This window comes from Podarcis erhardii (assembly GCF_964252035.2).
Source record: "Podarcis erhardii genome assembly, chromosome: 2".
NCBI classification, from domain to species: domain Eukaryota; kingdom Metazoa; phylum Chordata; class Lepidosauria; order Squamata; family Lacertidae; genus Podarcis; species Podarcis erhardii.
Window position 1 is genome coordinate 38,534,615 of NC_138498.1, and position 24,089 is coordinate 38,558,703.

Below are 24,089 nucleotides of genomic sequence, written 5' to 3' on the forward strand. Positions count from 1 at the left end.
GTTGCACATTCTGTTTATTGCAGTGTCCTGACTGTTGAACAGCATGCACCTGTGTCTCTTGTGTTGCTTAGGCCAACAGAATTGCATACTTCTTGCCATGGGCATAGCCAGGATTTTTGTTGGGGAGTGGGGAGGTCTTTTATTAGGGGGCCAGAACCCCAGTTTGCTATGTATTTTTATTGATGGGGGAGCAGCTGTCCCTCCCTGCCCCCCCCCCAGCTACGTCCATGCTTCTTGCCCTTTGTCTCCAATAAGGTAATGGAACAACTTTACTTAGTTTCTCCTCCTCTCCCTCCCTTTGAGCGGGAAGCGGCGTCGCGCTGAGTTTGCTTTCGACGCACTGGGCAAACAACGTCGGGGACACTGGCACAGAAGACCTCCAATTCCGGGACTGGATGGAGTCGCAGAGGGTCCCGCCCCATCGTGCGCCCTCCAAAGTCTGGAGGGTGGGCATGATGGAGGGGGGGTCTGGGGGCGGGCCTGGTAGATTCCATTAAAAGCCCCTCGCTCTCCCCCGCTGCACACCCAGCAGTGTGCGCGCCTCTCTCCCTCCCAACGACCCAGATCTTGCTGCTCGTCATGCCGAGGCGTCTCCCCCGAGTCGGGCCAGGGCTGCCCGCTTGCCTGGTCCTCCTGGCCGCCGCCTGCCTCTTCTCCCCGCTGTCTCAGGCCTGCGGCGTCTCTCGCTACGGGCCCCACGACCCCGTGGTGGAGCTGCAGCCGGACACGCTGCAAAGCCTCTTCTTTTCTCGCAGCGCCTGGGTTGTCCAGTTTTACGCGCGCTGGTCCGCCGCCTCCGCCGCCTTCGCCCCCACGTGGCGAGCGCTCGCCCAGGATATAAAGGGTAAGACAAGCCTGCATACCTGTCTCTCACACACCCCTTCACCGTCAGATTTGGCGTTGGTGGCTGGGGAATGTAACGGAAGGACCCTCTGTGCATGCTCCCAGATTTTCTTTCTCTTGAACAGTCGCATTGTTTTTTGTTTTTTTTTTAAATATTTTTTATTCAGATTTTTTTAAAAAACACATAAACAAAAAGCCAAACACAACACATAATACAAACAAACCAAATCAAAAACAAACACATATAATTTCACAATCTTATTTTCATATACCTTATTTCCTCCGACTTCCCCATACCTCCCTTTCGCTGCATCCTTATTTTACAATTATTTTTTTATAGCAACCCTTTAATCCATTAATCCCTTTAGTTCCCTTTCATTAAGTTTTCTTTAATTTTTTAGTTACAGCTGTAATTCTCTGTTTCTTACCCCTTGACATCTTAACACTCCTCAATTTTACAACAGTTTTTAAGATACATTTTAAATTTCTTCCAGTCTTCTTCCACTGTCTCTTTCCCCTGGTCGCGGATTCTTACCTGGCAGGGGAGACACCTTGATCATACTCTGGTTTCTCTTGAACAGTCGCATTGCGCGCTGTTCAAGGCAGGGTTATCAGGGCGTCGCGGCTGCCCCTCCAACTTATTTAGAGAAAGCCCATGTCATGCTCAGAGAGAGCGGCTACTGCTGCATCTTAAGGGACAGGAGCCTGTGCATTCTCCCTTCTCTGCTCAACCATGAAGAGACCAGCCAGCTCTCTGCCTTGAGTTTAAGCTCCGTGACGCTCCCATGGTATTTCCCGCTTGAACCACCCTTTCTCTTGCTTCTTCCATTTGAGTAGGTAGTCTCTGAATGCTAGCACACAGTGACCATGCCCACTTTGACAACCCCCAGCCCCATAGAACATGGGTCGGTGTGGCTCTTGAGGCAAAAAAGGTTAGATACCCCAGCTAATGGGATGCGGGTGGCGCTGTGGGTTAAACCACAGAGCCTAGGACTTGCCGATCAGAAGGTTGGCGGTTTGAATCCCCGCGACGGCGTGAGCTCCTGTTGCTCGGTCCCTGCTCCTGCCAACCTAGCAGTTCGAAAGCACGTCAAAGTGCAAGTAGATAAATAGGTACCGCTCCGGCAGGAAGGTAAACGGCGTTTCCATGTGCTGCTCTGGTTTGCCAGAAGCGGCTTAGTCATGCTGGCCACATGACCCGGAAGCTGTACACCGGCTCCCTTGGCCAATAAAGCGAGATGAGTGCCGCCAGAGTCCATCACGACTGGACCTAATGGTCAGGGGTCCCTTTACCCCAGCTAATGGCTCTTACTTTGCACTGTACACCACTTTGTAAGGCATTGGAGACAACTCCTAGGGGCTGAGGGGTCTTCACCACCCCAAATAAAATATTTGAGGGCGCCACCCCCCAAGTTTCTTTTTTTTTCTAAAAAATTGTAGATTTTATTGAGTTTTAATATACAGCTTTAATATGTTAGGGTAACCAATACAAGATCTGTGTTTAATTTACACATTACAATACAAACAGGAGCTTAGATCTTTTGTTACAGAGTACAAAAGATATTCAATGGTCGTCCTCTAGCAGCTTTGAAACTTGGCAAGGCAGGTTCTAAGGCATGTTAAGTGCAGTAAAAGGCCACATGGAATACAAAATGAATACAATGGATTTATCTCCATGAAGTGTACATTATTTTTTTTTGGGCCAGCCCCCCAAGTTGATGTTCATTCAAATGCTATGTGTGCACCATGTCCTAGGTTTGATATGCAGAGTGGGGCTTATCTCTCCCCGCCCCCCCATTTTTAATTCAAGTTGGCAGCACCCTTGATGTAGACGTCAGTCTTCATCTCTGCAGGTGCATGCACCCCTTCTTTGCTCGTCCTGTCTCCATGGCCTTTTTTTTTTAGGGGAAGAACTGTAGCTCAGCAGCTGAGGGCCTTGGCATACAGAAGGTCCTAGTTCAATCCCCAGAAACTCCAGCTATCAAGGGAGAGACCCCAGTCTGAAATCCTGGACAGCTGCTACTAGTCTGAATAGACAATACTGAGCTAGATGGCCCAATAGTCTGACTGAGTAGAAGGAAGATTCTTATGTTTTTCTTTTTCTTTCAGATTCCACCCTCTGGCCCTTTCATCCCCTTGTTCTTCGGAACACTCACTTTTTCCAATCTCCTTTCTTTGACTGTGATGTATGTGTGTATGCTATTGACACATTTATGTTTAAAAGCTGCTGCGTTCATTGAGTGCTCTTAACTTTGCGTTCTATGATAGATTAAGCAGCCATCCCCTATTAAATCTTTTCCCCATCCCATATGGCTTTATCTGCCTTTTCAGACTGGAGACCTACTTTGAAGCTGGGTGTGATAGATTGTGGCAAGATGTGCAATGAGAAAATGTGTTCAGACTTTGAAGTCACCACATACCCAACTGTGAAGGTAATGATAATGTGAAAATTTGGATGATGTAGTTTGATGAGATCCACCTGATTTTTGTTTTGTTTTGAGGGGGGACAGGCGTTCTTCTGTTTTAAATGTAGTATACAACACCATAATTACAATTCCAGTGTTACTGTACTGGCTTCCTCCTTTTTCATATTTCTGTATTTCCTTCAAAAGCTGTTGAAATCCCTATATGAGCAATAGTCTTAAATTGTAACAAAAGTTAATCACTTTGTGATTTTCATAATATTAGCTCTGTTTCAGCCTATGGGGAAGTTCTGCCAACACTGTAAGGATGCTTTTTGATTGATTTTCTTTCCCCCCCGTAACATTTTGCAAAATGCAAATGTATTCATTTATACACCCACACCTTCCTGGGTCATTCATTTATTGTAGATAACCTTCTGCTGCACTCTGAAGACCAGAGGTCTAACTTATTTACTGGCAGCAGTAGCACTGGGTCCCACTGTCCCTATGCTTTCCATATGGACGAGAGAGCAGGTAGCAGTTGATCAAGGAGGAAGTGGTGTCGCTGCTCTTCTTGGGTTCCTAGGGTCCTTGACACTACCATTCCCTGACCTTGGCCCTGTACATCCCTTATAGATGTGCAACATTCACAACTGCTGTGTACATATTGCAATATGCAGCAATAACAAATAGAAAGCAATATAAGAAAAGAAGAGAAGAAGAAGATGAGGCCGCCAGAGCAATCCAGTTAGTCACCACCAGAAGAATCCAGCAGCACCAAAATGTCCAAAAAGGACTTCATCCTCCTTGCCAGATCTTCTAAACAGATGGGTGCAGTCCCCAACTTGCAACCTTGTGCTTAGGCAGTATGGTGCCTACCCTATGCACTGTAGCAGACTTGAACATATGATGCCCAAAGCAAAACCTAACTCTCTGGTTTGTTTTCTTCCAGTTTTTAAAGCCATTCTCTACATATGCTGGCGATGGCATAAAGCTTGAAGGTATGTGTCCTGAAATTGATTCTAAACCTCACATAATTATTTATTTGAATCTAGAGCTCTCACTGCTGAGGTGAGAATCAGAGGTTAATTTGCTAGGCTGCGACTAGCTGGAGGAAGAACTGAGCTTCTGGCTCCCTCCTCCTCATTCTCCACCCAGATGAAATAGATGGTCATACGGAAGCCTTACAGAGCCATGGTTGTCCATGGTGGAGGATGGTTATTCAGTGCAAATGGCTAGGACAGACACAATCTCTCCGGCCTTCCCCACTTTTTCTCTTTTTGTGATGTTTCACATTTAGTGAGCAATTAAAAGAATAGCCTGCCACTCTTCTGACAATCAGCAGCTTGGAGTTCACACTCTTGTATGGGAATATATTAGCAAATTGGAAATTCATGCACACTGCACAAATATTTATATATGTTAAGATGAGTCACAGGAATATATGTTCTGGTCCTGAAGGCAAGATGAACTTGACTTCCTGATATGTGTTTTAGAACCAAAATAGGCACACGCAGCCTACAACCCAATACCCATAAAGAAGGTAAGGTCAGAGTGGTTTCCAGAGTATATTTTAGGGATGGTTTGGTTTTTTAAAAAAATCCAGCACTATTTTTCTCAGAGTTTCTGTTCCAAAGCAACCTGAAAACATGGCTGTGTACTCAAGCTTTTGGAAATTCTTAGTGTTCAGCTTGGGATTTTTAAGGATGCTGCTGTGCAGGGTTTGTTTTTTTACTTGGTGTGAATAGTGATTTTATTGTTTAATGGGTTTGTTTAAAAAATGTTCCTCACCCTGAGATTTGGAGATGAAGATTAGGATATAAATATTTGTAAATAAAGTTTAAAGGCCAAAGGGAAGATCATGTTCAAAATGTGTTAGAAATTGGATCTGGCTTGCAAGCAGCCTTTGCTGGCACATGGCATCTGTTTGTGAATGGTGTTTGGGTTGGAGAATGCACAATGACTATCCTCAGAGTTATGATCAGCCTTTTCCTCCCCTCATAGAAATTAAGGATGACCCTCAGAGCCTGAGGGAAGCCATAATCACCTTTGCAGAGAGTCATCTAACTAGTTGGTGGTCCCCTGACGCCCCACTGTTGGCTCCACTCAGGTAACTATTTTAGGCATCTTTCAATCAATTTCTTCACAAAATATGTTAAGAAGTCAGGTATTTAGTGTCACCAGTCCTATGCTATGGAATATTCTTCCAGCAGAAATTGGGCAAGCATATTTACTATTGACTTTCAGGCTTGGCAGATCTTTTATGCAGACAGTTGTTTACATTTCTTGATTAGCCAATCATTGGTGATGTGTTATGTTTTATTGAATATCTGGTACACTGCCTTGATATTTTACACAGGTTGGCAGTATATAAATGCCTTTATACATAAATTTAAAAAACACATTTTAATTTTCTAATCTCCCACAGTGTCACATGTCAATATGCCAAATCCAGTTACGTCAAGGGATCAGTGCATGATTTATGCCCAGGAATAACTGTTGAGCTATTGGGAGGACCAGCATTTGCATGAAAAGAATGTTCATGTGGGGCTTTGTCCAAATTTTGTTTAACATGCTATTCTCTTTGTTATTTTACAGTACAACAGAATTTGTTGACTCCATTCAGGGAAGGAAGGTGGCCCTGGTATTCGAGGGGGAGAACTCCTTTTTGGGCAGAGAGGTGATTTTTAATTGGTTGATTAAAAACAGGGTTGGGCAGAGTAGATCTAGATCTGTGTGATTCACAATAGATCGGCAAAGTTTTTGGACTCTGGGCAGTTCAACAATATCAGCAACAAGATGACCCCATACTGCTGGATGAAGAAAGATTAGGGTAACTGGGAATGAATTATGGAATTATGACCATTAGGTTTTTTAAGTTCTGATACTCAAAATAAAAGAATTATGAGTCCAGAAATTTATCTCCAGTTGGTGGATCTCAAGGGTTTTGTGAAAAACTAAGTAAACCCCCTTATACCTGAAGTCTGTGTACCCCACATACAAGCCTGATACTAGGCTTGTAAATATGTTAGACTTGCATGTTGCATAACTCTGTAAATAAGTCAACAGCTAGAGACAAGTAACTTTTACTCACATTAATTGTAGGATTGTTGTAGGATTAAAATGCCTTCAGTTTCAATGAGAAGTTAAGAAACTTGCAGATTTACTTTACAGAGGCCACTTGGGTGGCATGCACACACACAAAAAGGGCAGCTGTAGATTAAGGTTCTTGCCTAAACTTCTACACAGTGTAAGCAGTTAATACTTTTTGTAGTTCTGTGTGAGGAAAGGTTAACTGGTCCATCTTGGGCTTTCTCTGGGAGAAAAGGGCATAGACACTGTCTTCTGCTGTTTCTGCCCTTCCACACCCTCAGCTGTTTGTAAAGGAACCATCTGAGGCATGCACATTACCCAGAGCGGCACCATCTTCAAGGAAGTAGGTACTAAGAATCTGTTGAGGTGCAGCAGAGATGATCTGATCACTTGGTAGACAAGCATTAAGAGGAGGAACGGTTTGCTTGTGAATCTAAAAGAGCAACTCCATTTGTAATGCAATGTGCACTTCTGATCTTAGGTCATATTGGACATGGCCCAGTATGAAAACATTGTTGTGAGGAGAGTCTTGAAGAGCAATGCGGAGCTAGTGACTAGATGCAAGGTCACCACCTTCCCTTCTGGCTTCCTGTATTCAAGTAAAGGCTCTTGCACACCCATCCCCCTGTGAGTTGCTGCTGGTATCCATAAACAACATACATATATGAGCTGCTTTTGCATAACAGTGTTCATGGTGCTTGTGTATATGATTTATAAGCTACATTCCTTCAAACCCCCATTAAGCAATTACTTATGTCTTCCTATTACACAGCCTGCGAACTCTGGGAATTGTTGATTTGTGAAGGGAATAGGGGTCTCCAATGACTCTGCACCATTCACAAACTACAGCTCCCAGGATTCTTTCGGAGGGAAGCCATTGCAGTTTTAAATGGTATAATACTGTTTTAAATGCATAGTGCAGAAGGGGCCTGTGTGTCTTGAGTTCTAAACTAAAAGATCCTAAATTTCATCATCTGAAGGAACTCAGTGGCCACTAAAGTTCAGCCACTAAAATTAATGATGTGCATCAGGATTTTTTTGGGGGGAAATACATGGTCCATATCATACTACATATGCTGAATTGCATGTCAAATTGCAACCTGACAGGATCTGCTCTAGCCCTATGATTCTGCACAATCCAGTTTTTAGATAATGGGTAGTATACCTCATTCTGGGAGCAGATTTGGACTTCTTTAACACAAAATCTTTTTTGGCAGTGGTGCCAGAGATGTGCAGCTGTGTGCATAGGTGCATGTTGATGCTACACAATGGAGTGCCCTGCACTGTTTCTCTCTTGCATACCTTGAATGTGGTTGTACAGGTTTTATGACATCTGAACGGAAGAGGCTGCATGAAATGGGTTAGGACAAGGATAGCCCACATGGTGACCTGCAGTTGCAATTGGAGTCCAACCCCCATCAGCCTCAGCCAGCATGGCCCATGGCATTGTAGCAAAGCGAGACCTCCTGCATCAGAAGGTCAGAATTGCCCGCCGTCTTAGAGTAGAGTCTCCTCTCATATTTTACTTCCATCACAGGGCAAACAATTCAAGATCCTTCTATACAGACTTCCTGCGGACACTACCTGGGGTCCAGAGAGAAATCATTGACACTTCTAAGCCACCAATAGCAGAAACAAAGGCTACCCCTGACTCCTGGGAGGTAGCAGACAGGTAAGAAGCAAAAGCCACTTTAGTACCCCCCCTTTTTCTGTTTTCACTGTATTTATGTAACACTGGTCATCCTTGACACTTGGTGAGCATTCAGTAGCTGATCAGGCACAGCTTTGGGAGCAGAAGGGAAGAAGGCCTTCTACTGAAGATGACTCTGTTAGTCCCTGAGCAGCAACCTGAGTTGTGGTCCAGGTGGTGCCAAAGTGGGCCCTGCTTTGGTTCTGAACCAGTTCCTGATTCCTGCAGGGTAGATCAGGAGTGGTATAGATTTCTAGGTAACTTCCAATAGATGGGCAAGGACTTCTGACTCCCAGCAGCAAAACCAAAATGCTCTCTTTACCATAAATGATGCTATGGAAATAGAAAAAAGCTTAAGGAAACCAGGAACGGATTGTTCTGTGGAAGGGCTGTGAACTCCATTCTGCTCTGGTCAGAGGCATACCTAGGCTCCCTTGTGCCCTTGGCGCCCTATCCCCTGTCACTTGCGACCTTGCCAAAGGAGCCAAGACAGAGTGGAGAGGTGCAATTTTTGCATCTCCCTAGGCCTGTGCCCTTGGCAGGGGCCAACCTAGTCAACCCCTAGGTACGCCTCTGGCTCTGGTGCTCAAAAAACCAAATTCCAGGCCTAAAAATTCCTTAGGGTGTCTTTTGCACTAGGCTCCAATTGGTTCATCTCTGGTAAAAACACAGATGACCCCTGAAGTCTGCCCTCTTGTGATATAGATGATATGGCTGCTTCAATGATGAGGTTATCTTTCCACCCTCTTATCTGTCACAGGACACAGCTGTGCATGGCTGACCTGGAGTATGCCGTGCTTTGCAGCCTGCACAGAACTGAAGTAATATTAGCCAACTTCACTGAAGAGAGGCTCTCTGCATTGAAGCAGTATGTGCATATACTGGCCAAGGTAAGTTTTCTACATATATCCAGGCTTCTCTGTTGTTGGTATAGTAGCGACTCCGTTTTTGAATGTTTTGCGATATCTTTTAATTTTCTTTTGGGCTCTCTCATTTTCAAAAGTTCTCTGTGAGCGATTACTTGGTCTTTTGAGGCAGTAAATAAAAACTATGCTTGTCACATTTTATTTTATTTTATTTTTAAGCTATGTTTTGAGGAGGAAAACAGTTCCTGAAGTAGGCTGGTGGTGGCTTTTAGACATGGTCAAGTTTAAAACTTAACTGTGTAAGATTGTTCTTTTGCATTCCTGCATAATTTTGGCCTAGCCTTGTGATATTCCCTTAGCTAAAGGCAGATTTGTTTGAGAGGGGAAGTGGCTTTTATGTTTGAAACTCTGCAGTGGATGGTATCAGCAAGCAAACTTTTCCTAGTGTTGCTCTACACACAATTAAAACAAGCCAGTTTCCCCATTTCCTCTCCATCTCTTGTTCCACTCAGCCCATCCCCTGGTCAACCTGTCATTTCTCCAGTTACTTTTCCCTCTTTCTTCCCATCTCTCTCTCTCTCTCTCTCTCTGTCTGCCTGTTAGCAACCACATGCAGAATATAAACGTCATAAATCTATCAGAGTTCCATCTCAGACTCTGAGCTTCCTACTTGGAAAAAAAATCTAATTTTGAGAGTTTGTACCTGAAGTTGGATGTAAGGCTTTGAAGGAAGACATAGTGTGAATAGCAGAATGGTTCCTGCATACAAACTAGCAGTGGGGTTCCTCCCCCCGCAAAAAAAAATAATACTAGGAAGAGAATACAAAAGAACTATGGGAGTTTGGGCTAGACTAGAGAACAGTTTCCTGCTTGGTATGCTACTTAGACTGTTTGAAATGTGAGTCAGCATTCTAGAGGGAAGGCCTTAAACTACCTCCTCTGAAACAACGTGGTTTGATTAAAGGGAAGAGTTGTTGGAAACTTTAGAAGGGATTGTGAGCCTGTTCCTAGTTGTGGGCTGAGATCACAGAGCTATTGACTAAGTTGCCTGAAAAAAAATCACTAGGCTAAGAAATGGATTGCTGCTCTTCAGAGAAGGCTCCATGAGCTCCTAATCCATCTTGAGCATGCTGAGCTTGCAAATCTGAGCAAATTAACCTGCAGAGAGAAGGAGACACAACAGAGGAAGAATAGCTCAGGTGGAGGTGTCTATCTGCTGAACTACTGAAGAGAAAGCTGCATCGTGACACTGGAGTGGTTTTAACCCTCTGTATTGTATCCTCATGCTGTGATGGCAAGCCATGTTTCAGACTGATTGATCTACTTAGAGGCTTTGAGCATCCAGGCTACTGAGCAACTGCCTGAATTACTGCAGCTGCTCACTTGCAAGAAACAGGAGCCAGAGACACCTGGAGGGAAAGAAAGGGTCCCTACTGCTCTAATGTAATTCTTCTTTGCTTAATGTGATGAATTAAACATATGGTTGATGCTATGCTTCTGGTGTGTGGGTTGCATGGCAAGGGCCTGATTAAAAAAAAAAAAAAACAGGGCCGGTGAGAATAATCCCTTGCAGTGTATGAACCCAGTCTTTGGGTAAAGCATGGAAGAGAGGACTGAATCTCTGGTTGTATTGTCTACCTTGCTTTGCCTGAGCAGACAGAGGTGCTCTTGGACCTCGTGTTGGAGATATCCAACTTTTGGTGCCAGGAGAGTCTTAACAGGAGTGAGGAAGGGCCATAGCTTAGTGCTAGAGCATCTGCTTTGTGTGCAAAAGGCTCCAGGTTCAATCCCCAGCAACATTTATTTATTTAATAAATAATGGTGGGGGCATGACACTTTCAGCACCATGGACCACTGTATCATCCTGGGTTACCTCAGGTACCAGTGCCCTGTGTTTCTACCTGGAAGGTAGATTCCAAAAGGCGGTATTGGTGGAATAGTTAAATCCAAGGACGTAATCAGCTTTCTGATTATAGTAGCTCATAATGGCTGATTTCTTAACGTTGGCTCCTTTGTATCAGGAACAGGATTCCTGGTTCATACAATGTGTCAAGCTGATATTCATTTAAAGTTAAATTGTGCCTTTGAGCTCCTAGTACATACACCTACCTGGGTACAAGGGGAGTTTGGGGTTTGGAAAGAAAGAAAAACTAAGATTCTCAAGTACCTGAACTCTGTGTCCAGCCAAATTCTCCCTTGAGTGCAAGTGCATTGGAACTTCCAATTTGCTCTCTCATGCCCCTCCCCAGTCTGCCCAAGTGGGTTGGTAGAACCCCGGGAGCACATTGTAGGGGCAGGGAGCAAAGAGAGGAAGTCAAATTATGCAGGTTGACATCCTTGCTCTTTGGGGTTGACTTGGTGGTGTACAACCCAATTGTGATGGCCTGGGATTCCGATTCAGAGGCTGAACCAGAGGAATCCCAGCCTGCACAGGAGTCCCCGCCTCCAGGGCCGGCTGAATTGGGGCAGGGCCTTGATGCTGAAGCACCTGCACCTGTGTCGGAGCCTCAGGAGCAGGCACCAGGTGATCCCACTCTGGCTTCAGAGGTGGTTGAAGACTCAGTGCCTGCAGGTGAGTCTCCCCCTGGGCCCAGTAACCCTTTAGCCTTTCCTGAACTGCAGAGACTCAGGGCAGAGAGGCGAAGGGAACTGGTTGCTCCCAGGAGGAGTACTCGCCTTAAGGCCAAGAGAGGCGGGTCTCCTGAGGGCCGGGACCGCCCCTGGCCTCAGAACAGATAAAGGCCAGTCGGCCCGGTCCCAGGTTGTGGGAGCAACGTCGTTGTTGAGTTCCTGTTCCTGCCCGGACCCAGACCTGACTCTCCAGTGCTCCTGTCCCCGCCCAGCTTCCTGTTTCGGTCCTCGCCCTGCTCTTTGTGGACTGATTTCCAGGCTAGTGACTCAGGACCGGACTTTGACTACGCCTATGGTAACCTGCCCCCCGGGATCAGCACACCAATACTTTGTTTTGACATAACCCTGCAGTATGTACACAGCCCAGTGAATAGCCTACAGAGCTACCCCCCCCCCCAGACACACCACTTTTCATTCAGTTCCATCACAGGTAGAAGTTTACTGGGCTCCTCTTGTTAATCTTGTTTCTTATTGCTTTGTTTCAGTATTTTCCTGAGCATTCTGCAGTCCACAACTACCTTCACAAACTGGAAGTGTGGCAGGAGTCCAACTTGTCGATAAATATTTCGCGGGAAGAATGGATAGAAGCTCTAAAGGCTCTAAAAGAGGTACATGAACTAAACAAGGAGATTCTTTCCAGCCAAGTTGTGTCCATGGCATCTCTTCTCCCAACCCCCATTTTCCAGAATTTCTAACTGAGTAGCTTTTAAACATTTATCTTCAGAAAACTTTCCCCACACCACCATGTGCCAAGAAACTTCTATATCTTTGCTGTGGAATGTCCTCTGCAAGGTACAGGGGTTCTTGGGGGAATATTCAATGGCAGCAGAAGCCTGTTTTGAACACCTCTCTCATCTCAGCCAGCATAGTCAATCGTTAGGGATGATGGGAGTTGTAGTTGAAGGCACCACATTGGCTTCACGTTCATGTGTGTCAGGTCCTGACCATCACTGAGACCATCACTGTCTGGACTGAGAGAAACATAGATTGTACCCAAAGAATATCTTCACTTAGCTTATGCTAGTTGAGAAATATATGGAGAGCTGTTCAATATTCTTATTTTTTTAATTCATCTTACTTATAGACACAAACAAAAATAAAAACCAGAGAAAATTGTTGTGGTGTCAAAATATAAAGGATGGAAATTATATCCTGTGGGATGTGTGGGAAATTGCAGAGGCTAAAATAATTACACACAAAGTTTGATGAATGAGAGAAATAGAGAAACTAGGAGATTTTATCTGGATTAGAATGATATGCATTCTGTGCCCCACCCCATCACATCTTCAACAGCTGCAAAAATGTGGAAATGACAAGAAAAAGAACGATAATACAAAATAAGGCAGTGAAAATAGCTACTTTCTCATACCTACTCCTGTTAATTGAATTGTTGCTTTTGGTTGTGTACATAGTCCTTTCCCTTCCCACAGGTTACCTTGTAAATTAAAAAGAAGAAATATAGATACAATTTAGCTACAAATATTATAAATGAGATTTTTCACTTTAAAGAACACACACACACACACACAGCATTATGCCCATGAATCACAAGTTAAGTGATCAACAGTGGCATTTATAATTTCTTTCCTTTTTGTTTTGATGCTTCAACAAGAACAGCTCAGTCGACATAATATATTGGAAGGCAGAAGAAAGGGCTAATGTTATGCATATTCTTTCCCTCTTCTTTCTGTTCTCTTCAGGATATTTTTCTTTTTTGCATCAGATTTCTTGACAACAATAAAAGCAAGAAAAAAACAATGTGCCAAGTGACACACACACACACACACAGAGAGAGAGAGAGAGAGAGAGAGAGAGAGGGGGGGGGGGAAGATGAGGAGTGATGACAAAGCTCACCCTCCACTATAATATTACATTAAAAGAGCTTCCTCATGCTTTTCAGGGTCTGAATGCCAGCTTTCCAGAGACTCCAGAGTGTGTGGGATGTCAAGGAAACATACCCGGGTTCGAAAGTTATTTATGCTCTCTCCGGATTATCTTCCACCTGCTGGCAGTGCAGGAAGCACTGAAAAGTGATGGGGCAAACCGTAAGCAAAGTTCCTTCTGTTTGGTTACCCATATTGAAGCTCTAGCTAACCTCCAGGTACTGTTTGAGCTATGGCAGCAGAGAGTGGCAAACCTGCAGCCTGTAGGGCAGATCAGACTCACAGAGCCACGCCTAGTGGCCCACCAACCCTCTACCAAAATTGGGGAAGAGGAAAGCCCTCTTCTTATCTTGAAAAGGGGCCTCTGGTACTGTGCCATTACAACAAGGGGGGAAGGGGATCTGCCAGAAAACATGGCCTCCCCTCAGCCATATTATTGCTTACCCAGAGGGGGAGGAAGGAGGTGGCAGAGAGGTCAGTGTGGTGTGGGCACAGCAGAGGGAGCGTCCAATGGGCTTCTGCTTCTGTACTCCTACTGCACCAGGCTCCCATTGCCTTGTCCCTCCAGGTAAGCTCATGGCTGAAGGCAGGCCAGGTGCATGGCTCTGCCTCTTTTCCCTTCAGCCTAACAGAAATATTGTCCAGAATGGCAGGCAGGGAAAAGGTTCTGCAGTCATTTCCCTTGTGCTTCCCTCAGCTACAAAAAATAGTGTTTGGCAGTGTGGTGTGGACAATGCAGAAGTGAATTGATACAGAAATGAAGTACGTAACTGCTGAAGTCAACCATTGCTGTTCAAGAGTAGAGGTGGAAAAGCACTCACCACACATCTTGTTGCTCTTCTTATCTGCAGTGGCTGCAAAGTATTTGTCCTTGAGGAAAGTAAAGAGCCTGTTTCTGAATTCACCTTGCGAGGCCTAAGATGTTTTGTATGTGTGGTCAAGCCAATTTCCTCCACCACCACCTTACTTATCTGTGGTTTTCATGGTGACATCCTTGCCCTTTCTCTCTGTTCTGCCTTCCCTTAGCATCATCAGAAGTCTTTCCTGCAGCAAGAGAATTCATGACGAACTTCTATTTTTACTCACCGGCTGCAAAGCGCTTTGCAAGTTTGCCAGCAGAATTCATCACCAAAGTGAAGGACCAAGATGAGGCTATTTTTCAGCTGTGGTCAACCTTTACAGGTATGTCAAGCACCTCTGTTGTTTTCATTTCAGCAGCAGTTGAAGATATACCTCTTGAACTCAGGCTTTGGGGTTTTCTTTTTAGTGACTGTTTACAACATTCCCTTTGTTTATCTTTTTTAGTTGCCTACATCTGCCTCTGTTGCTTTGTTTTTAATATAATTACATATTGGACTTATTTAATGACAAAAATTAGTCTCTAGAGGTTGTAGCCAATGTTAATTCTACTCAGAGTAGACCATTGAAATTAATGGACCTAAGTTAATCATGTCCTTGAATAAAGGAGGGAAAAAGTAAAAGAAGGGCAAGATATTGAGTCACAGGTTTTATTGCTGCTGTCAGCATCTGTAGCCTCTGGAGAAACTGAGATCTTGGAAAGATAAACTAGAAAGGAGACGTATAAAGAATTGCTGAAAATATGAACCTACACCAATGCAGCTCTTCATAGAAACATAAACTTTCCATAGTTAAGATGTGTTTAAAGATATTAAATTTTCTTAACATTTAGTCATCTTGATAATTAATCATTATTGACTCTCTCGGTTTGAAACCGTTACAAAATCTGACTGAAAAATGTGTACGTTTGCAGCAAAAGTCTTTGTCCATATCTATTCTTCCTAGTTTCCTGTCTTCTCTTATAGCAACTGTCAGGGGCTCAGGAGCAGAGGCACAGGGAAGAGAGGAAATGGAGAGCGAAGGGGAAGAATCTGAGGGCAGCGTAGGAGAAGATGACAGTGGCCCGAGAGATTCCATGAGCCTCTCCAGCGAATCAGAAGATTCACAGAAGGGGGCGCCGGTGGCCAGGGCAAGGGGGGTCCAAAAGGGGACACTCCAGAAGCAAGGGGCCAGCAGTTGGAGATCAGGACCAGCTTCCCCACCAAAGCGTAGTGGGGGGGGGGAAGAGTCCCAGAGCTCGGGGCCAGCGTCTCCCCCAGCAGGGAGAGAAGATGAGTCAGGGCTGACCACGCCTCCATCGGAGAGTCAGGGAACGGAGGGGAGGCCAGGTCCAGCTAGCCTCCCGGAAGAGGGAAGTAGTGACAGAAGCAGTGTAACGGTCAGGAGGAAGGTCACTGGGTTGGCGCGAGAGCCAAGTTCAAATGTACAGGTGCGCAGGACAGCAGAGAACCCGGATTGGGAACCAGGTCCTAAAGCCCGCCGGAGGCAGGGGGAGGAGTCAGGGGACTCAGCGTCAGAAGAGCCCAGAAAGGGGAATGCCCCAGCGGACAGGAGGACCCAGAGGAGGAGAGAGCAGAGGAAGAGGTGGAGCAGGGCTAGAGTCTTAAACTGGTGTCAGAGGGGAGGAGATTCAGGCGGAGCTTCGGCGGTCTAGGGTTTAAGGCGTAGAGCTGCGCGCCACGGTTTTGAAATAGAGACTGAACTTCAATAAAGACTTTTGTATATAACAACGACCTGGCGTTGGTCCTCTGTGAGCTGAGACTTCGGGCATATCAATGATGTCCTTTATGTTCGCAACAACTTGTTATGCATATATTCTTTAGATAGAAGGGTTATCCAAGAATACCCTACTTAAATTTCTCTCAGAATTTAATAGGTTTAATTTTTGCCTTGTTTTTACAGTCTAGAGTTTTGTACACACTGTACAGAACTGCACTGCAAACCAGTTAAAATCTGAGTGTTGGCAGCTATCATTCTATTCACATCATTCTCTCTCTCTTCAAAATCAGATTTCTTCAAACTTTGTAAACTATGTCTCTGACTTGTGGCCCATCAGATGTGGACTAGAACTTACATCATCCCTGGCTACTGTCTGTGCACGCCAGGGCTGATGGGAAGTGGAATCCAATAACATGTGGAGGGTCACAGGTTCCCCATCCCTATTTTTTTAAAAAAAGGAAAGCAAACTCTTACATTTGAAGAATGCCATTCATCCACATTGTACAGGGGTGTCCAAACTTTTACAAAGAGAGCAAGATTTGATGATGTGAACATACATGAGGGCCACCCAAAGTTGTTGAGCTTTTTGTTGTTGAGTTTTTTAGGATTTGACAGAGCAGATTACGCCCCCCCGGGCCATATTTTGGAATGCCTAACATAGTATTACAAACAGCAGCTGGTGTGGAAAACAATTCAGTTTCAACCAGTTTCAACTACATAAGAATGTCCTTTTGTGCTTTGTGGTGGTAATATAATGAACTTCACTTTTGCTTTACATTGCATAGGTGCTGAAAGCAAGGACGACGAAATTCCCAGGACCCTGTGGCCTCCCCAAGACTTGTGTCCATCATGCAGTGAAATCGTGAATGAGAAAATTATGTGGAAAAAGGCAGCTGTTTTGAACTTCCTCAAGAAACATTTCTCAATGGACAACATTTCCTAGGGCTTCCCGAACCAACTCCTCAATGCTACCTTCAAACCAAAACCACACATAAACAAATTTACTCACACATAAACCATCCAAAGAAACAGGATACATATTGCTTGATTCCCTAAATAATAGAAGACACCGACTATTGCACTTTTGGACTGCTGCTTTTACCTGAGCAAGGCAGTAAAAATAAGCAAACCTTCACAGAAGATCATCAAGAGCTGCTGAGGCTTTTGAGTTTGTGTGCAGCTACCTTGTGTGGCTGGTGAGCAACTAAACTGCATGCTGCAATATTTGCATAAGCAGTTCAGTAGCCTCAGGCTGTGACCTCCCTGTGTCCATCTAGGACAGACCTTCACAACATGTAAGTGTGTGTCTGTTTAGCCTTTGCATATCTATACAAAAGTATAAATTGTCAAGTGAGAAGTTGGCCACTTGCTTCCACATGAACCTGCCCAGTGGTGAATAAAATATTCTGATGTTAATTGATGGGCATCTCTGTCATCTGAGATCCATTAGGTTCTGGTGATCAAGGAAACAGACTTTTTAGTTATGCTGACACCACAGGCTAGAGAGAGTTCTTAAATTTTATAGTCTCTAAGTCAGCTTGAAACATTCTGGTCACATATGGAGACATTTTATAGTCCTACTCCAAGAATCAGAGGGCAAAATATAACAACAACAACAACAACAACAACAACAACAACAGTAATGGAATTTTTTTATTTGTATGTTGCCCATCTGACTGGGTTGCCCCAGCCACTCTGGGCAGCTCCCAACAGAATATTAAAAACACAATAAAATATCAAACATTAAAACCTTTCTTAAACAAGGCTGCTTTCAGGTGTCTTCTAAAAGTCATATAGTTTTTTATTTCTTTGGCATCTGATGGGGAGGGACATTCTACAGGGCGGGCGCCACTACCAAGAAGGGCCTCTGCCTGGTTTTTGTATATGTAGTTTTTCTATGTATGTTATTGTGGCCAATTTGGGAGCAGGAGCAAAATGGTACTTTTGAAATATTAATTGGACAGAGAACACTGTAACTGGGGAAAAATTGTTTTTTAAAAGAGTTGCATCCTGTCACTTTCTTGGCTCTGTTAGTTTGTTTTTTGCCTCTGAAAAGACCATGACCAGCCCTATAAAAATTAAATATTATTTTACAGAGCCACACACCCAACATTTTTTCTTCCATGGCTATTTTTCTATAACTTACTGGAAAGGCACTTGACAATAGAATTCATTAAAAAGAGCATCAACACATCTGCAGTATCCTTTGTGCTTTTAAATCTGAAACTAGGGTTTTGTATTCACAGTCAACCAATGACCCCTGTCTGCCAAGGGCAGTCAGCTCACACTCTCCAATGAATTGTTCAGTTCCCATTATCCAAGGATTCAAGAGGCTTTTGGGGGTGGGGGGTGGGGTTAAAGACTAAAAGAGCTCAAGAAGGATCCTGATCGTTGCTGTAAATAGGAAAAAAAATGTGTTTGTGTGAGTGGGATATTGGGAAGCTTCTGCATAGACTCCTGAGATCCGAAAAGAAGGCATGATGTCAAATATTTGAAAAGTAGACAGACTCTGCGTTCCCCTTTACAAGTAAATCTCAGCATTAGGGGAGCATTGTTAATAAGCAGGAAAGTTCATATCCTTTGGCACGGGACAAATTAGAAAGACACTCTGCTTGGAGACCAAAAAAAAGCCTCTTTAATGATGATATTTCTACTACAAGCTCTGGTCAGAATAGTGTAAAAATATCCTGTGCAAAAATACTCACTGCTTCAAGAAAGAATTCCCTCTCCAAATTCTTGTTTCCATAGTAGTGCTGTATTGCGTAATCAATAGCACAATAAACAAAAAAAATAAGTATATTGATTGGGGAGGGTGTTTTAAATCCATGGTGGCCTTTTAATGCATGGTGGCAAATTTTCATAAATTGGGCTATCAGCCATTGAAACAACTACAATGGACAACTGGCCATTTTGGGCTAATAGGTTTTGTATCCAATGAAAGCCTACCCATAAAGTTAGCCATTAATTTCTATTGAGTCTAATCTGAATAGGACCAAAGTTGGATACAACCTTAGGTGCCCTCTAGCATTTTGTTAGCCATGAAGAGAAGGTTGAGACAACGTATGGATCACTATATCCTGAGAAAGGGGGCTTTTCAAAAGTCTGCTTCCATGCTGTCCTGTCTCTGCAGCACTGTCATCCTTCACTCAGTCTTAACGGAGAACCCAGTTCCTCAAATGCCTGTGGTTTTGGTACTGTCCTCCCCATGTTGTTGTTGTTGTTGTTTTAGAACTGATTCATGGTTGCTATGCAATTGAAGCATCAGCCTGTCCAATGTAGGCTGGCCAAAGTGCTGCAGATACATCTGAAACTGGCAGTGAAGCTGATGCCTTTCTGCATCATTGAAGCTGCCATTTTCTGGTTGTCTTGCCACCATATCTTCTGCAAAGGGGTTCCTGCCATAGCTTAGCGGTAGAACATCTGCGTGGTTCAATCCCCTGGCATCTCTAGGTAGGACTGAGAGGTAACACTGTGTGAAATCCTGGAGAAAACCAGCAGCAGCCTGTGTAGATTATATTGAGCGAGATTGACCAATTGCCCGACTTTGAACAAGGCATCTTCCCTTGTTGCTATATTACTTTGAAACAATGGGAATGGAGCTGTAGGGTGATTTTTAAGCCAGCAAGGAAGGAAACCAAGTAACTAGAATCAACCACTGCAATTTCTGCTAACACATAAAACCGATCTTCTATTTCACAATATCAGTTTCATATACAGTGGTACCTCAGGTTACATATGCTTCAGGTTACACACTCCGCTAACCTAGAAATAGTGCTTCAGGTTAAGAACTTTGCTTCAGGGTAAGAACAGAAATCGGGTTCTGGCGGTGCGGCAGCAGCAAGAGGCCCCATTAGCTAAAGTAGTGCTTCAGGTTAAGAACAGTTTCAGGTTAAGAACGGACCTCTGGAACGAATTAAGTACAGTACTTAACCAGAGGTACCACTGTAGTTTGAAACACACATGTGGACACATAAACACTTTTTAACCCTCCTAATACTAAAAAAAAAATCTCTGCTATGTGCTAAGGACTCAGAAATCCTAACAGGTCTGAGAATGGTTTGTAGTGGTTAGGCAAGGAAGGTGCTTGGAGACCCCCTTTTCCTCTTTTTAGCAACACTCCACAGTTTATTACATACAAAACATACGAGCAGGTGAGATGCATTCAGCTCAAAAGAGGGCAGTGTAGCAATCATGATATCGCATACCTTTCCCCTTCCCCTTGGCATGTGAATGAGGAAAACAATGCAGAGTCCTAATTTAGTTTGACTGACACCAGAAGCCATCTGGTCCCTGAGAAAATCTGTCTACAACCATCTTCCAAATGCCAACAGCAGCAATGACAAGTTTGCTTCTGCTGCAAAGACTACAGGAGAGCTTTGATGAAAAGACTTATTAGCATGGCATAATTTGGTTCTACTGAAGCACAGTGAAACAATCTAGGAGTGGTTTGCAAATGCTGGCTTAAGCCTCGGGTCAGAGCTAAGCAGGCAAGGGATTATATCCCTCCCCAGGTAAATCTCACACATTAATGAGCGAGCAGCACTTGCACCATCATGACAACCGTGCCTAATGTTAATCAAGATCCAAGCATGTACAGGAAGGGAAAGGGTGTTGAGGAAGCAGAATGACATGGCCAAGGCAAAATGATGATGCTGTAGCAAGAGGGATGAGGGAGATTAAAAGGCCAGTCTATGACCATTGCACAAATTCAAGGCTATCTATCCCAAAGCTATCACTGTTGGATGGCTATACTGGTGAAAGTGCTTCAACTACTGATATTTTATTGCTAATTAATGTTTTATTTTTTGGCTTTGCTGCCTGTAACAAATGTTAGAAAGCCACACAAAATAAACCATAAAATACTTCTTCTAGTCCAGATTTTTTAGCAAACTATTTCCCATATTTAAACTAGCTCTCCCTCCCACCAGTTTAAGCCCGTATTCGTATTACATCTCAGTTACCCACTCAGAATGCAGTTAACTCTATTTGGCTTTAAAAGGTATGTATATATATTTGAAAAGATCAGCCTCTGCTGGTGATGCCCGGTGCTTTTAAATGTACTTTCTGTCAGCTTTCCTCCCCCTGCCACAAATTATAACATTGTATAATAATATTCAGTACTTCTCCTAAGAACTAAATGCTTGTGACACATCAATAGTCATAAGCCAGTGCTAACACTCCCTCTTACAGATGTCTTCAGGCTGCCCTATAAATTAATGGCTGTGTTGAAGTTTAAATCCCCCCACCCCCGCTCACATATAGTTCTCTAATTAATGTACCCAACAGATTCAAGAGTAAGTTAAAATGAAAAGGCCTTAAGCACTGAAGACCAACAGACCAGATCAAAATGAGTGAATAGAAGACCTGTGCAGTGTTCCCAATTGGAGGCAGTGAGATGAAAAGGAAAAAGAGAGGTGGAGAAATCGAAGTTAGAAACTGAATTGTTAGAACCAAAGACTAAGGTATTATCTAGAATGTATAACTTGCTGTTAAAATGGAATACACAAGACGAAATGGTTAAATCGGTTATGATAAAATGGGCACAGGACATTGGGCATAACATTATGTTTGAGGACTGGGAAAGGTTGTGGACCACGGGGCTGAACTTCACCGCATGTAATGCTCTGAAGGAAAATGTAATGAAAATGATATATAGATGGTACATGACCCCAGTTAAACTTGCCAAAATATACCATTCGTCTGATAATAAATGTTGGAAATGTAAAGAAAACGAAGGAACATTCTTTCACCTCTGGTGGACATGCCCTAAGGTGAAGGTCTTCTGGGAAATGATATATAATGAGCTGAAAAAGGTATTTAAGTATACCTTCACTAAGAAACCAGAGGCCTTCCTTCTGGGTATTGTCGGCCAGAAGGTGTTAAAGAAGGACCGAACATTCTTTATGTATGCAACAACGGCAGCAAGGATACTCATCGCAAAAAACTGGAAAACTCAAGATCTACCCACACTGGAAGAGTGGCAGATGCAACTGATGGACTATATGCAACTGGCCGAGATGACAGGCAGAATCCGTAACCTGGGAGAAGAGAAGATGGAGGAAGACTGGGAGAAATTCAAGAAGTATCTACAAAAACATTGTAATTTGGTTGAATGCTAAGAAGGATGCTAGATTATAAAAAACTGGCCACCACTAAATTAGATTTGAAATTTGATGATAAGTGAGACTAAAGAAAATATAAAATTTTTTGGAAGAAGTGCTAGATTATATTTGAATGAGTGGACATGAGATTGTAAACAAGTTGATAATTTGTTTGGAAAAAACTTTTAACGATGTAAATGGGAGCGGGAGACGTGAGGAAGTCCAAAGAAGTGATGAAATTATGTCTGTGATAGAAGTAAGACTGTTTATTATTTGTGCATTTATATTTAAAAACTTTAATAAATATTTATAAAAAAAAAAAAGAAAGAAAAGGAAAAAGAGAACCTAGGAACTGAGCAGAACATGGAAGAAAGAGTCAGGGCTCATTGAGGCAACTCCAATTTCAGGGATGGTCTTGCCATGGGGCTCTTTTGGGGACTCAGGTGGGCAATAAAGGAAATACCAAGTTGCACTTTAATAGGGCTTATTTACTATATACAATACAAAGCACAAAGCATTAAGTTACCACTCTGCTTCACACCACACTGTATTAATACTGACACACATAAGTTGATAATTTAGATTATGACTTGGCAGTGTCGGCAGTGTCATTTTTGCAGTTTTTCCATAAAAATAGCTCAAAAACAGCATTCTTTTTTTAGCAATTTTGCCCAAAAAGCTCAACAACTTTTCTGTCCAGATTTTCACTGTTTGAAATATGGCAGCCCTGGATTATGAAGATGTGTTAACAATAAGACTGAAATGAGGCAACAATGGATGCAACCAAAAGACTGGCTCAACAGTTTGTTGTGCTAACCCACAAATCAACCAATTTCTTAGCTGAACCAACTGACTTTGCCCAAGAGCTATAGAGTCCAAGCCTGCCTTTCCTTTCAGAGCAAGCTGGGGCTGGATTCAGAAAGATGATGGACTATACAAGCCCCTGTCAACAACCCTCGCAGATGCTCCCCACACTTGCCATGAACTGCTCCCTTGTAGCTTTTTAACATGTGCCCAAAGTGCCACTTCATTTCTACAAACGTGTGAAATATTAAATGTAGCTAAGAGACATACAATTTCAAATATTTGTGCAGATGTGTATATTGTTGAACATCTCCATAAAGTACAACTGTAGGGTTTTTCAAAACTATCCTGGTGTTCTGAAGGGTTTTATGAATTGCCTTCATATCTTGTGTTGTATATTACTCACTGTTTGCTATACCATTCTCAAAGAAAAGAATTATTTAAATTGGCTGCATATCTGTATGTACAGATTTGCAATACCACACATTCCGCAATATTTGAAAATTATCATTTTGCATTAGTCAATAATATAGTATAAATTTGATGCTTTGTGAAAAAAGACCATTCTTATATCGGTCACTGTTATGTCATGCCATGTGTATCCTCACACCAGTATAACACACCTCCACATTTGAACATGATCATTATTAATCAGTCCACAAATAAGTTTTACAGAAAAGTGCACTATTGTGAAAATTTGGGCTCTGCACTCTGAGAGGCTCCAAAGCTTAATAATTTAAAATAAGGCAGTATAAGGAGAGGTTCCACCTTCCACCTTCCAGGAAAGGGTCCAACAGAGAATGATTCTGTCAACAATGAATGCTTCTTGAAGGAGAGGAATGGGAGCAAGTGATTTGGCCCGGCATCTGCAGCCCCTACCTGCGTTCAGCTCCTTTTTCTTTCATCTTCATTAAGCAGCTTCTCCCAGTCCTAAAAAGTTTTCGTTTTCAAATCAGTCCGCTCATCTTTTTCCCTTTAGTTTGCCACAGTCATCCCAAGTCGAAAGAGAAATTAGCAGAGAGCCCTAAACAAGTTGGACAGCTGTTTATTATCATCAGGACAGCATGTCTTAAAGGTGTCACTTATGATACCCGAGTAGTAGATCAGCTGTCAATAAATCCTCCAACCCAAACAAATTCACAGCTCCCTTTTGGAATTAAATCTCAATGCCAAGTCTCCCGCTGGCACCTTCCCCAGAA

At 43.3% G+C, this 24,089-nt stretch overlaps 1 protein-coding gene and 1 long non-coding RNA gene across 2 annotated transcripts; both read left to right on the top strand.

The window, feature by feature from the left end:
• Positions 1–505: 505 nt before the first annotated feature.
• LOC309335613 (sulfhydryl oxidase 1-like) lies at positions 506–18,178 on the top strand. The gene is made up of 12 exons (XM_081850790.1): positions 506–844; positions 3,175–3,275; positions 4,198–4,246; positions 5,250–5,355; positions 5,844–5,925; positions 6,820–6,965; positions 7,876–8,010; positions 8,789–8,918; positions 12,011–12,133; positions 13,426–13,570; positions 14,435–14,590; positions 16,771–18,178. The coding sequence occupies exons 1-12, from the start codon at positions 580–582 to the stop codon at positions 16,926–16,928; spliced, it is 1,596 nt and encodes a 531-aa protein (XP_081706916.1). The 5' UTR covers positions 506–579; the 3' UTR covers positions 16,929–18,178.
• A 3,075-nt stretch (positions 18,179–21,253) lies between these two features.
• On the top strand, positions 21,254–23,236 carry LOC309333476. The gene is made up of 2 exons (XR_014152532.1): positions 21,254–21,413; positions 22,447–23,236. It is a non-coding gene; the product is annotated as an uncharacterized lncRNA (long non-coding RNA).
• Positions 23,237–24,089: the final 853 nt, after the last annotated feature.

Bases quoted from the DNA above. Each gene is read 5' to 3' on its own strand.
- LOC309335613 (XM_081850790.1), top strand. From the start codon at position 580: ATGCCGAGGCGTCTCCCCCGAGTCGGGCCAGGGCTGCCCGCTTGCCTG. The intron at 845-3,174 runs GTAAGACAAGCC...CTGCCTTTTCAG, and splicing joins GCTCGCCCAGGATATAAAGG to ACTGGAGACCTACTTTGAAG. The intron at 8,011-8,788 runs GTAAGAAGCAAA...TATCTGTCACAG, and splicing joins TCCTGGGAGGTAGCAGACAG to GACACAGCTGTGCATGGCTG.